Raw genomic sequence first — 14,695 nt, forward strand, 5'->3', positions numbered from 1 at the left:
AAGTCAAAACCATATGGTCACTCTCTCCAACTGGTGGGAGAGATGTCAACTCAGATATTATCAACTCTTCTGATGCTATAACCAAATCCAAAACTCTTGAACCTCTTGTTCCCCTCTATTACATATTGCCTAAGACATTTGTCCCTCAAGAATTCTAGGGCAAGTTCCTGCAGTTGCCAGACTCAACTGTCTAAACATGGGTCTGTAGCAACACCCCACTAAATATCCTGTCTTGCCCACCTCTACCTCACACCATATGCTTTCAAAATCATTAGTGTCACTGCCTTCCAAAGTCTCCACTCTTATTTTGCAAACCAGATCTCTAGATATAAGGTACTGTGCCAAAACAATTGAAGAATTCTCTTTAAGTATTGAGATTATGAGAGAGGAAGGTTTCACGAGTATTTATGACAATGTTACACGTGATATTAATGTTTGTGAAGTGAAAACAAGTCATAAGAGACGTCATATGTGTGATGACTCAGAAGAGTTAATATTTAAGTGTCTTTTCAATGAAATTCTGAACATCATGTTACAAATTCGAGAGCACTTCAAATCTATTGCAAATTTTCAGTTCTTTTCTCTACTTAATTGCGATTTTTTTTGAAAACTACAGAAATAAATTCCCTGATAGCAATGTAACATATCTGCAAAAAACCTATGGATCATTATTCGCTTAAAGGCCGAACTAAGTGTAATGTACGTATCGTCTGAATTCAAAGACAGAAGCATTTCAGACTTAATGAATTTCATGCACACCAATAAAGTGTACTTGGGTATGCCTGAGGTTTTCAAACTCATAAAGTTGGTAATAAGTATTCCTGCCATGACATCCTCCAGAATGCTCATTTTCGGAGCTAAGGCGCATTAATACATACTGCAGGCCAACCCAAGGACAAGAAAGACTGTCATCGTTAGCTCTTTTATCTATTGAGAAAATGTTGCTTGGGAAAATTAAGTTACAACCAACTTTTTATAACGATGTTATTGATCAGTTCATAAAAAAGAACCGTAGGATAGAATTTGTATCAAGTAGGTCAGCTAAATTAAAAAAGATAGAATATCATTTGTAAAATAAATGTTGTATTTGTATGATTAAATGTACATAAATTTCTAAATATATAGTTTTAAATGGTCAGTAATTCATTATTCCACTAATCAGACTTCAATCACACCTCTCACTCCCTGAATGATAACAAGAGCAAGCAAGAATTTCAAGACAAGCATTCGCTCCTGGAGAGTTGAAGTTTAAAGAATACATTGCTAAAGTAGTTCATAACATTGCTTGGCCTTGGCTGTTGAAGGCAGAGATAAGGAAGTTGTTATTTCCTCTTTATAAGGCCTTGATATGTCCACATCTGGATTACAGTGCTCAGGTCTGGTCTCTGAGCTTCTTGAGGATGAGAAAAGTGGAGAGGATTCAGAGGTGAGTGGTCTGCGGAAAGTTCCCTATGAGGATAGATTGAGGGTGTGCGGGCTGCAGAAGTTGACTGATAGGCAAAAAAAGAGGGGGACATGATAGAAACATTTAAGTTACTTAAAGGGTTTTATAGGATTGATGCTGAGGAAATGTTTCAGCTCTTAGCTGGAGGGGGGGCAGAACAAGAGGTCACGTTCTGGAAGTTGAGTGAATGTGTGGATAGTAGAGGCATGAGGACTAGATTTTTCGCTTGGAAAATTGTGAATGAATAGAATGAAAGTGCCGTCCTTTACATGCTGCCTAAGATAGTTATCTCTCAAGAACTTGAGAAATTCATTTTCCTTATTCCCAAATGCTATCTCTTCATTCCAATCTATACCCATAATTAAAAACACCCATAATAATTACCCTTTCCTTTGTTCACTAATCCAAGTTGTTTATACATTTCTTCATCACCACCCTCCACATTCTCAGGCCTATAGCAACATCCAACTAAATATGTCTTCCTCTCAACCTCCACATTACACCACACTGCCTCATAACATTGCTACTGTTTCCCCCTTTCATGTCTATGTTATGTGAGCTCGATTCGTTCTTTTCTTCAGCCACCAGTTAACCTGTTTATTGAGGTTTGTAAATGATTTGAAGAGTGAAGAGTCCAGTTTTTTGGTAACAATCTAAAGTTGGAGAAAATTATATGACTGATTAGATGAATCTTCACACTATTTTAGAAATGGGATTGTGCCATTAGAAGTTAAGGACCCTAATAATAAAACAATGAATATTTTTCCTTACTAGCACACTCATACATGAGAGGCAGTAAAAACATATGGTATTGTGGGTGAATTATGGGTTTGAAGAATGAAGAAACTTATTGATGTTTATGCTCAATATTTATAAACTGTAATCCTTGTGAATACTAAAAAAAAGAGAATAGAAAAAAAAATAAACAAAACTGATCAATGGGTTTTAAATTGGATGTATGGATATTGATGAGATAAATAATAGATCAGTGAAAGGAAATGACAAGGAAACAAGTATTCTATTATACAGTATCATCATAATCAGACCAAAAATTTTGTTGACTGGCTCATGGTGGGAAGATTGAGGTGATTCAGATTAAATTTTAAGAATTATATCAAGACAACACAGTATTTACAAAGAGGAATAGATCGAAAGATCATAATTACAGAGTTTGGTAAATGATAGCAGAAAAAGTTGTTGGAAGTTTTCCAACTTGGTTATACTATAAATTAAAGATACCAAGAAATTATATACTTGGTTTAATGCTTTATCCAAGTTTAAGCAAATAAAGTTTGCATCTGCAAAGCACATGCATAGTGCAAAGCCCATATCTTTACGGACATGTATAATGCTATGCAATATGGGAAGAGTCACTACCTCACCAGTTTCGACCTTTATTAAGGTCTCATTAGTCGGAGCCAAACCCAGAGGTGATACTAAGGTTGAAGTAATGCAGAAGTCATATTTTCATATATGAGTAGCCAAAGGGTGTCACAGATTATTAAATTACTCTGGCCTTGAAGTTTTTCCACTTGGTTTAGGTGCAAACTTTGTTTGCTTACACCTGGATAAAGGATTAAACCAAGTATACAATTTCTTGGTATCTTTTAGCAGAAAAAAGATATGATTAATGCATATAAGTTGGTAGATAAGCTTTTTAGAGAAAGATTTTTATAGAATAAGGTAAGGAGAAAATGAACATTTCAGTAAAGGTTTTGCAAGCAAACAAGGATAAATTAAAATAGACAAGAGTCCTAGTTCAGCTCTTATCATTTTGTTTTTGCCACCTTTCCTCTAATTAAGATATACAGCCACAGAAAACAATCAAAAAAGACCATTCATGTGAATTGCTGAAGTAAATTTCTATCTATACTTTTGAAAAGAGGAATAAAAAATTCATTTATCAAATGTTAAGTGCATAGGTGAATAGAATGCATTGCTGAAGAGACCAGAGTCTCTTCATCCATTCATCATTCAGAGACTAGAGTCTCTTAATGATGAATGGATGTATATAGGATTGTCATAGGCATAGAAATAACTAGAATAGATCTCTTGAAATTAGTTATATAGACTCTGTGAATAATAATAATCATAATGAAATAACCACAGCAGTAGGGATAACTAGAGTAAACCCCTAAAGATTAGTATACAGATCCCATGAATGTCAAGTAATAATAACAATAATAATAATAATAATAACAACAACAACAACCAATTAAAGGTGCTGGGAAAGAGTAAAAAGTTTGTGATATGAGGCTACTCATAAATCTTATTTTTATAGGCAAAGCTCATAGCACATACCCTTACTAGGTTACACTGGATATTAGTACAGTAGTAGGTAATAATATCTTGTTATTATAACAACACACATTTCTGCATGTTGTTATGATAAAGAAATTATGGTACAATAATAATTAAGCATAGTCAAACATTATTATTATTATTATTCAGGCCTCCTCAAGAGACTCATCGTGGGAAGGCCTTCCTAGGAAACACAAAGTCTATCATATCACTCCTTGAACTCATTGACTGTTCTTGCTCTCTCACCACTCTATAAGGCAAGGCATTCCACGGTTCCACCACCCTCCATGCAAGAAACCACTCCTCATCCTCTTGCTCACAGCTTCCTTTCATACTTTCCAGGGATGGCCCCTTGTCATAGCTCCTTCCCACTGCTCCACTAATGAAAGAACTCCCCAGTGTCCACCCTGTAACTACCTCTCAACAGTTTAAAAGTCTCGATCATATCACCTCTCCTTCTTCTATTCACCAAACTCTGCAGCCCACATTCCCTCAGCCGATCCTCATAATTAGCATTGTTACATATTAACATAAGTAACATCTTTCAAGAAGTTATAAAGATATTAAATTATTATACTTACAATGGGTTGTTCTTTTAGCCTTTCTTTCTCTAAATCTCCCTGCTGAAAAAATTCACTCGCTACAAGTTCTGCAATTTTTCTTTGTATTTTCCATGGTTTGCAGATAGCTGACACATCACATGCAGTCATCATCATTCCTCTACTCATAAAAAAAATCTGACCATAAACAATCCATGTAATACTTAATAACATTATTAAGTGTATATTTTAATACTTTTATATTATAACTGTATATTGCAATAAGTTTAAAAAAATATTTAGAGGTTATAGTGGATATGAGCCTACTAGCACAGAGAATGATTAGTGATGAGAAGCAAGTGAAAAAAAAAAATTGAAAGTGGATTCGAATGACTGAATATATTCAAAAATTTGTGCAATGATACTGAAATTTTAACTTTTGTCATGAGTTGTCTGATTCATTATTTATGCAATCACAGCAGTGAAATCAAACATTTTTTTTTTTTTGTTCACTTGATACTTCACTGGAAATGATGGATGTGAAATGCAGCAAAAAAAAAAAAAAAAAAAGAAAGAAAGAAAAAAGAAGCAGGACGGAATCCTATATATTTGAAATCTATTACATGTTCAGTTAGAGGTTTAAAGAGAGAGAAAAAACTTCAAAATAAAATAATTGTAATAAAACTAGAGGTACTTAATATTTTAACCATTATATAGAGGTCAATATCGGAAGCAAAGAGCAAGAGTGGACAAACAGTCTGCTCATGCTCTTTTTGCTCAGTAAGCAACTAAAACGGAACAAGTTAAAAATAGAACTTTGCGGTATCCTACTGATCACCATCCTTTTCTTAGATTCAGCACTTGGATACAGTATATTACTCTCTCTCTCTCTCTCTCTCTCTTGCTGTCTCTGATACATGTCAGTTAACCAATCTCTTATCCATGTTACAAGCTATACGTGCGCACCCATCTCTTTGAGTTTGCAAAATAACTTCCTATGTGAAATTATCTTAAATCCTTTTGAAAAATCCAGAAGTACCACTGTATATCCATTCCCTTTATTTAACTTTGCTCTCACTCTATTGCAAAAAACAAACAGATTGGTAAAGCAAGACCTACAAAGATATGATGTCCTTTATTAAGGATCAAAGTGCTATCTAGCTACTCATCTCTGGATGTGAATCCTAACCAGCCTTTCCAGTATGTTAATAACTGCTTCAGATACAGATTGGTCTATAATTGGCTACATCAGTTCTATTATTATTATTATTATTATTCAGGCCTCCATGGAGTCAAAAGACTCATCGTGGGAGATCCTTCCTAAGAAACACAAAGTCTATCATACCACTCCTTGAACTCATTGACCGTTCTTGCTCTCACCACTCCATCAGGCAATGCATTCCATGGTTCAACCACCCTCTGTGAAAAAGAAAATCATTCCTCACCCTCTTGCTGACGGTTTCCTTTCGTAACTTCTAGGGATGGCCTCTTATCATCACTCCTTCCCGCTGTTCAACCAAGCGAAAGAACTCCCTAGTGTCAACCCTGTAACCACCTCTCAACAGTTTAAAAGTCTCAATCATATCACCTCTCCTTCTTCTATCCACCAAACTCTGCAGTCCACATTCCCTCAGCCGATCCTCATAACTATCATTGTACAGTCCTGAAACCATCTTTGTCATCTGTCTTTATACCCTTTCCACAGTTAATTTATCCCCTTCAAATCCTGGGGACCAAATCTGAGAACAATAGTCTAAGTGTGGTCTGATCAGAGAATTATACAACGGAATGATAACCCTTTTATCTCTGCAGGTCAGTGTCCTTCTCATAATTGCAGCAATCCTCTGTGTTACATTCACCACCTTTGCAATATGTCCCCTAAATTTCAGGTTTCTATCAATCATCAACCCCAGATCTTTTGTCTCCCCTACTTCCTCTCATAGAGTATGCAGCATCCCATCGATGTTTCCCAAACCTCAAGACCTTACATCTTGCTGCATTAAACTGATTCCCCCCATTCATTTCTCCATTTATCTAGCTTATTCAAATCCTCTTGCAGGGCTACCACACCTGCACTATTACTAATACTCCTTCCCAGCTTTGCATCATCCGCAAACAACTGAATATCCCCTTGCAATCCACTGGCAATGTCATTGATATAAAGGTTAAACAATATAGGTCCCAGTACTGAGCCCTGTGGGATCCCACTTGCAACCTTCTGCTTCGTTGAAACTGCCCCACCATACACAACTCTCTGATACCTATCGGACAGCCAATCCTGAATCCAGTTGACCAATTCTGACATCCAGACCCATGTGCTGCAACTTAAATACCAGCTTATCATGTGGCACCCTGTCAAATGCCTTTGTTAGGTGTAAGAAAATTGCAGTATATGCCTTTCCCTCATCTAATGTTCTTGTAAGCTCCATCCTTGTATAATACAATTATCTAGCTCTCCTTCCAATTCATTAAAAACCTTACGTTGATCTGAAGTTAAAAAATCATTGTCAGAAAAACTGCTATTTCTCTTGTGCATTCCTTAACTGTGCTGATATCCCACCATTGTGTTTGCATTAGGCTCTTGCAATATCTTTCTCCCCATTCAAGTGCCATTTCCTACTAAGAAGTTGACTACCATGATTTGACTCATGGTTAACCACAGGCATTATGAGATGTGGTGAGGACCCTATCTCCCCCACATGTCACATATGTATAAGGCAAACAGGCCCTGTGAACACACACAGAGCTAGTGTGCTTGTTCTGGGAGGATGAAAAACCTGAGTTTCTGGGTGAAAAAAGCCCCTACTTCTGTATGAAAATGGCTAACTCACTTTTAGTCAAAAGAGACCAGATAAAGGTTCCTCACATCAAATCCAGGTCTTTCCGACCAAAGGCCTTCGTCTATACTGACTGAGCTATGGAGGGCTCTTTAACTAATATAGTAATACACAATAAAATAACCTAACAAGTCAACAATTTTAATCATTTGAGTATAAGTCACAATGAAGATTTAGACATTTCTTATAAAAATTAACAAATTCTCCAAAGTAAATGGAATAATAAACAAAACATTAAGGCAAGCAATAGTTACTCAAAAAAAAAAAGCACAATGTTGGATTTTAGTGATGTGGTCTGCAGAATAGGAAAGTAAAAGACTTGGAAGAAGTAGAGCAAAGAATGTAGGAAGAAAATATAGAAAAAGAGGAAAAATCAAAAGGCCAGTGTCATCACTGGAGGGTCCTACCTCATCATGAACAGGTGCCCCACATGAGGGAAGTTAAAGGAAAAGTAACAATAATAATAATAATAAGAGTGATAATTTAAAGAATTTCAGTGTAAACAGTACTTATGCAAGTATTGATAGCAGATATGTTATTCTGTCAATTATCATAATATAAGTAGGGAAAGCTGGTGTGTTGTGTTAGTAGGTGTTTCTATCTGTACCGACTGAGCTACGAAGGCTCATGCAATATCTTTAATACCCCTTTTTCTTTTCATAACTATTTTGTGGTATTACAACACATAAACACAAAAGCATAAAAAGAGATTTATTTACTAGCTTATATTTTGCTCAATTTCAAACCAGCATCCCAGAGCACAACTACTCGTTGCAGTTTACATATGACAACGAGTAAGTGAAACAATTTAAAGTGTAATGGCCAACAGATCTAAAGTCCTAATTTGGCACCCTCTAATGTCATATAGAAGTTATTACAGTTTTAATAACAATGCAACCATAGTACTTAAGGTTAGGAGAATGCTTCATAGCCATTGTTGACTTTAAAAATATTCTTTCTGATCCTGTGATAATTTCTATATCATATGCAGGTTTTTTTCCCCATTTAATTCTGTGTGAAATGATGTCTAAAGCATTGCCATAATGATGGTAGTAAATGTATTTCAAAGGCTGATATTAATGGATCTTCTGTATGTTCATAATAGACTGAGTTACAACTACGTGACACTTTATGCACTCCAGGATGTGCTAAAGGATGCAGTTTGTTCTTAGGAGAGCAGATGAGAATTGCTAATTTCACACGTGGTTTGAATGTGGTGGTGGTGTGAAGATTATATATCATTAGTACTTCTGTCTTTTCGGATAAATTCCAGATATGGATAGTAATAATGATGCTTTGCTCTTGTGTGTTTGGGAAGAGGAGAGGGGGGAGCATGTAGTATTTTTTCTATTTTGTTAGAGCTTAGTCATTGGCCAAAAAAAGTGTGGTGAAGATAGGTTAATTCTGCAGAAATAGCTGCATCACTGGTATATAGCCATGGCTCCAAGAGTTAGTGTTTTGAGGATTACATACTGTTGTGCTGAATGATGATGTGATTGTTTATGTAGATATCTTCCAGTGTGTGTTAGCTTTCTATAAATTGAAAAAGATAGTGAACCATCTGAGTAGCTAACATGTCAAGAACCTTGAGGATTATATGCTGTTGGGCTGGATGACGATGTGATTGTGGTATCTTCCAGTGTATATATATTAGCTTTCTATAAATTGAAAAAAAGATAGCAAACCATCTCAGTGGCTAATGTGTCAAATAAAGACAGACAGTTATTAGATTCTTTTTTTTTAACATGAAATGAATTTTAGGGTGTTGGATGCTAAGGTGAGTTAAGAAGGAATCCAAAGTGGTTTGCTCATGATGCCAAATGACCAGTACATCATCTACAAATAGTAGAGCTGAATTAAACATTTGAAAGTAGCTATGGCAAGTACTTTGTTCTCAAAATGCTTGATGCATAAATTGGCCAAATGGGAAAGGGGGATCCATTGTAATATCATAGTACTGGAATGGGTTTCACTGCATGGGAAATACAAGAAATACATTCACTACCATCCTAAAGATGGAAAATCTGAGCTGACAAACCTTTAGAACTTCACATAGGATTAGATGGAAGAAAACAAATAAGCACATAGAATATCGATTTTCATCTAGAAGTCATTACAGGTCAGAGAGACTATTTTTAGTCAGTAACTACTATGAAGTCTTCTCTTAACCTTAACAAGTATATGGCACATTAATCTGTCAACTTCAGTGTAATAACTTCTTTTAGAGGAATTTAGATTTTAGAAATTAGGATTTTTAGATCTTTTGTCCATTACAATTCGAATTGCTTAAATTACTTGTTATTGTTATTGATAAGGTGACAGAGGATCTTAGGGAGAAAGGATGGAGTCTGAAGGATGCCCTGGACCGGAGAACTTGGAAGAGGAAGGTTAAAGATCGGTGCGCCGACCCCGTTTAACATGGCATAGTGAAAGAAGAAGAAGACTTGTTATTGCATATAAACTGTAAAAAGTAGTCATGCTCTCAGGATATTGGCTTGAAATCCAGTGAAATATAAACTGATCAATAAAATATCTTTTTATGAATTGGCATTTTTGTGTCTAACCACCATAAAAAAGTTATGATCTCCAATCCCACTTGAGCCTGTCTACAAGCTTGAATGTACCTCATCCACTTCTATCTTTCATTAAGTTCCATCTCATCTTCCAGAAAACTAATGGGTCTGTCTGGAATTTATATGTTACAAAAGTAATTACTTAATTCCTCAGTTATTTATCCCACATTTGACACATCTGTATTCACTAAGGTTAATGGTATTTTTTATTGGGGTGGTAAATCTATCAAATTTGTTCATGGAGTGGTTTGAAGAGAAATCCAAACAATACATACATCAAGTTTGTATTGCTCAGATATGTCGATGATATATTCATCATTTGGCCAAGCTCTACTACTCAATTAAAATTTGTCACATACCTCAATGATATGTGCCCTCATATTTAGATACACCTGTAGTATCCGAGCAGAACACACTGAATTTTTCCTATATGAGGAAAATTGATACCTGTATGCTACATCTCATTTTCACCCAAAGCAAAAAAAAATAAGCATTATTCGCTCCCTACATGATAGAACTTATCTTTGTTAATACAGATAAAAAAAAAAAATCAAAAGCTTGACTATCTCAGCATCATCATATTATAGAATGGTTACAACAGAATATCAGTCAACAAAATTCTATCTCTGAGACAGTCAGATGAACATGAAAAACAAAACTTTGGAGGAATAGTGATTCTCCCTATATACAGTCTGTCACAGATAAGATATCAAGGATACTGCATCAACAAAATAAAAAAGGCTGTCTTATAATCCCCTCAAAAAGATCTCTAATCTCGAAACTGCCAAATCTACCTCTCAAAAAATCTGATGTCTACAAGACCACTATACCTGTGGATTGTGCTACATAGGTACAGTGGTCTTGCAGACAGGCAAGTCAGGAGAGGTACACCAATCGAGCACATCAAGGATGTAGAGAACAAAAGGGAAAGCACAAATCAGGACTAGCAGCACATACAACCGAAATCAAACAAGTATTATGTCAACAAACCAAAATTCTCCAAATAAATTACAGATTTTTCTCAAGAGTATTCAAGGAGTCAGCTGAAACGATCAAGCATCCTCCACAGTGAAACAAAAACAAGGAATGATTTTACATCATGTCTGGTCTTTCCTAGTTAAACATGCCCTACTAGTTACCAAGTTCCCTACTGGTAACCATGAACTCACATGGTTACCAGTAGTTCACAGTGAATCGCAAAAGAGCAAATGCAAGTTTTCCAGTGTTATTCCTGTATTCAAATATTTTATTATGTACATTACATCTTATAATCTGTTTTTTAGTTTATTCGGTTATTTCTCCTGATGATGTGAAACACCAGAATTTTCATGAAACTAGTTGAGTAGTGTCAATATATTAATTCTATGCCCCATCTGTTTTATTATGTGGAAGAATACTGTTTTCTCATTTTTCTCAATCATGCTATTCACTTCTCCATTCATAAGAATGGTTTTGTTATTCCATATTGCTTCTTGCTCAGATCCACTCTCTGCAGTCATGACTCTTCCTTCCAGCAGTAGCCTCTCTAGATGACACACATATCAAAACCATTCAAATGCAGTCCATCACTTATATGGTGCTATTCATCCCTCAAAGTCATCCTGCACTCCTTTTTCTTCACACATTTCTGTGCTAGCATACCATTAATGATCTTTACCCTCAGTCTCAACTATCACTGTTACTGGGCAACACACTGACTACCATTACTGCCATACTTTTATCCTCCTCAATAAACTCCTAATTTCCATCTTACATTCTCCTTCTTTCCAACTAACTCATTCATCCTCTCATTCACCACATCTCTAATTGAATCCCATACAAAACCATATAAGAATCATTATTATATCTTTCATATGGCTATCATTCATTCCATTCTTTTTTAATTTTTCTATACATATCTACAATTTTCTTTATATTTCACTCCATATTATCAAAACAAGTCCACTAGAGGGCTACATGGTGTGTAGTGTTTGCAGAGAGCTCCCAAAAAGATAAGTATTCTCAAAATAATACGTAATTATACAGAGAGAGAAAATGGTTTGAATGATGAAAAAAAAATGAGAAATTAGCTGTAATGAGTGAGATTGCACGGTTACATAGAGTAATATATAGGGCAAAGCGGCAGTTGGAGAGACTGCAGAACTCTTTCCCGAGCGCTTCAGCAAACGGAAATAAGCAAGTGCACGAAAGGAATAATAAGCGTATGATTGGGAGTGTTTCAGAAATGAAGGAAAGATTGTTGTATGGTAACTCATTAGTAAGAGGTGTGATTGATGAGAGTTTAACTAAATCATACTTACCGGGTGCAAAAATTAAAGATGTAAGTGAGAGTATTAGAGCGCAAAAACAGAGGGTGAAAGAATTGATAGTAGTGGTGGGTACGAATGATTTGAAAGGAGGTAAATTTGATATGAGAGAGGACATGAAGGAATTATTAAAGGTAGCGAAAGAAAAGAGTGACAGAGTTAGGATAGTGAGTCTGTTGCCACGGTATGACAGAGAAGAATTTAGAAGGGACATAATCGCAAATGACTTTATGCGCAGGTTATGCAGACGGTGTGGTGTGGAGTTTGTGGATGTGTGGAGTGATTTGTACAAGATGGCTGGCTTAAGTTTGAATGGATTTGGTGTGCGAAGACTAGAAAAAGTGTTGCTGAGTGAAGTGAGAGTGGATGTGCAAAATCAGGGAAACTAGAACTATTAAGGAGGGGAGGAAGTGGATTTGCAGACATCAGTGAGGCAGTTGAGTGTAAGAATGTTTATAATGTGCTCAAGCCAGTACGAAGGACAAGAAAGCAGAATGGGACAGTTAGTATAACGCATCAAGATAGGGGTGGGACAAAGGGATCTTTGCATTTCATGCATACTAATGCCAGGACTATTAGGAACAAGAAGGAAGAATTTTTGGCCTTGGTTGGCTCTTCCTGGCCACAGGTTATTGGCATTAGTGAAACATGGCTGACAGAAGATGATATAGTTAGTGGGATAGAATGTGTAGGGCAGTGGTTCTTAATCTTTTCAAAGTCACAGAACATTTTTGATTATAAGAAAAATTTGGGGAACACCAAAAGCATTAGGGCCATAAAACTAACAATAAAAAGGCGCATGGACTTGCCTTTTTTAAAATTGGAACCTATTTTAATGCGATACTTGAGCTTGAATATACTGTTTCAAAACCAAAACAATTAGGGAATATTTTTGTTGTTATTCTTGTTAAAATTATTTCACTTTAAAATGTATAATTTGTAATAAATATCAATTATTTAAACGATATCTCATCAGCTGCACCCTCTCCATAAGTAAGAAATATTTATTCATGTATAAAGAGTCCAATAGTTATAATTATTTACAGAAATTTATAATTATCTGACAGAAACTAAAACATCCTGTAATTGTTTTGAGCAGTGTATGCATTAAAAAGCTACCCTCATCTCTTTGTCTATACTAGTTAAGTCTTTCATGCTTTTTAGTTTTTATATGGGTTAATATTGAGAAACCGAGATCACTGCAACAAAATTTTCAGTGCTCTTGTGGATAGCTGAGTATTCGGCTTGACAAAAATACAAAATTCCTCAGAATTATTTCAGAGAATTTCATTTTTAGAGTACGATCTGTTGACAAGGTAACGGATAGTTCTTCCTTGTAATGAAAATTCACAACTCGATGTATTAACTGTGCCAAATGGATTTCGTATCCAGTCATAATTGTGTGTATTTAAGGAAGGAAAGTAACTTGAAATCTTTTCTTCAAATATTGTTAATTGTTCTGTTATAACGGAAATAATTCCCTCGACATATTTATTTGGACTAGCCAATTACATTCAGAACTGTATCATGTGACATCTTCCACCGGCAGAACACTTGCAACCATTTTGCGGAACACAGGTGTTCTGGGAACACCTGTTAAGAACCACTGGTGTAGGGTATAGTGTGTTCAGGAGAGACAGAGAGAATAAAATGGGGAGGAGTATTGTGTTATTGATGATAGCTGATGAACTGCAACCAAGGAGAATAGAAGTTGTATTGCAGGATAGTGAAAAGAGCTCATTTGAGGCTATTTGGTGTGAGACTGAGACTAACGAAACAAAATGTACAGTTGGGTGCTGCTATAGACCAGGTGATGGAATAGATGGTGGTGATAGTATGCATAGGCAAATTGATGAAATGAGTAGAAGGAGTTTAATTATTATGGGGGATTTCAACTATGGTAACACTGATTGGAAGGAGGAGAGGACACGTGAAGAAGGAATGATTTTATCCAATTACTGAGGGATAACCATCTCAGACAGCATGTAATGGAAAATACTAGGGGTTCGAGAGTGCTTGACCTAGTAATAGCATCTGAGAATTTGACTGTAATGAATATGATCATGTTGCCACCTATTGGTGAGAGTGATCACAGGGTCTTGACCTGGGAGTGGCTAAATGTGTGAAATTTTTGATTAAGACAGGGTACATGTGGAATTACCGTGCTGGCAAGTATGACAAGCTTAGGAGATTGCTTGGTTCAGTGCCATGGCATGTAAAACTGCAAGGGCTGGATGTTGATAGGGCATGGGAAGTGGTCAGGGAGCATTTGCAGGAGGTTATGGCTGACTGTATACCTAGAGTACGAATAGTAAATCAAGTAGGGGTTAAATGGATGAATAACACCATTAAACTTGAGTTGCAGAAAAAGAAACAATTGTGGAAGGAATTTAAGGAGAAAGGTGACCTGTAGGCACATGAACGGTATCAAGCGCAGGCCAGAAGAGTAATGAGTGTGGCGAGAAAAGCAAAAACGGATTATGAAAGGAAATTAGAAATGCAAGCTAAAGAGAATCCCAAACAGTTCTTTCAATATGCTGCTAGTAAAAGAAAAACTGTACACGGCAGAATGATTTTAAGGAATGCCAATGGTAGGGAGGTCACTGAATCAGTCAATATAGTGGAATTACTGAGTGAGCACTTTGCAAGAGCATATCATCCAGGTGGTAATGTTGAAGGAATGAAGGAACCATTA

The 14,695-nt window shown here is 36.0% G+C and overlaps 1 protein-coding gene across 1 annotated transcript in view; it reads right to left on the reverse strand.

The window, feature by feature from the left end:
- LOC150107269 (cGMP-specific 3',5'-cyclic phosphodiesterase-like) overlaps nt 1-14,695 on the reverse strand; it is a 453,449-nt gene that overhangs the window by 61,591 nt on the left and 377,163 nt on the right. Inside the window, exon 18 of the mRNA XM_090391769.1 lies at nt 4,327-4,465. Within this exon, the coding sequence (XP_090247895.1) occupies nt 4,327-4,465 (139 nt within the window). The remainder of the gene's footprint in view (nt 1-4,326; nt 4,466-14,695) is intronic.

This window comes from Typopeltis vanoorti, chromosome 4 (genome assembly GCF_054136105.1).
Source record: "Typopeltis vanoorti isolate ZY-2024b chromosome 4, IOZ_Tvanoo_1.0, whole genome shotgun sequence".
In the NCBI taxonomy this organism is placed as follows: Eukaryota; Metazoa; Arthropoda; class Arachnida; order Uropygi; family Thelyphonidae; genus Typopeltis; species Typopeltis vanoorti.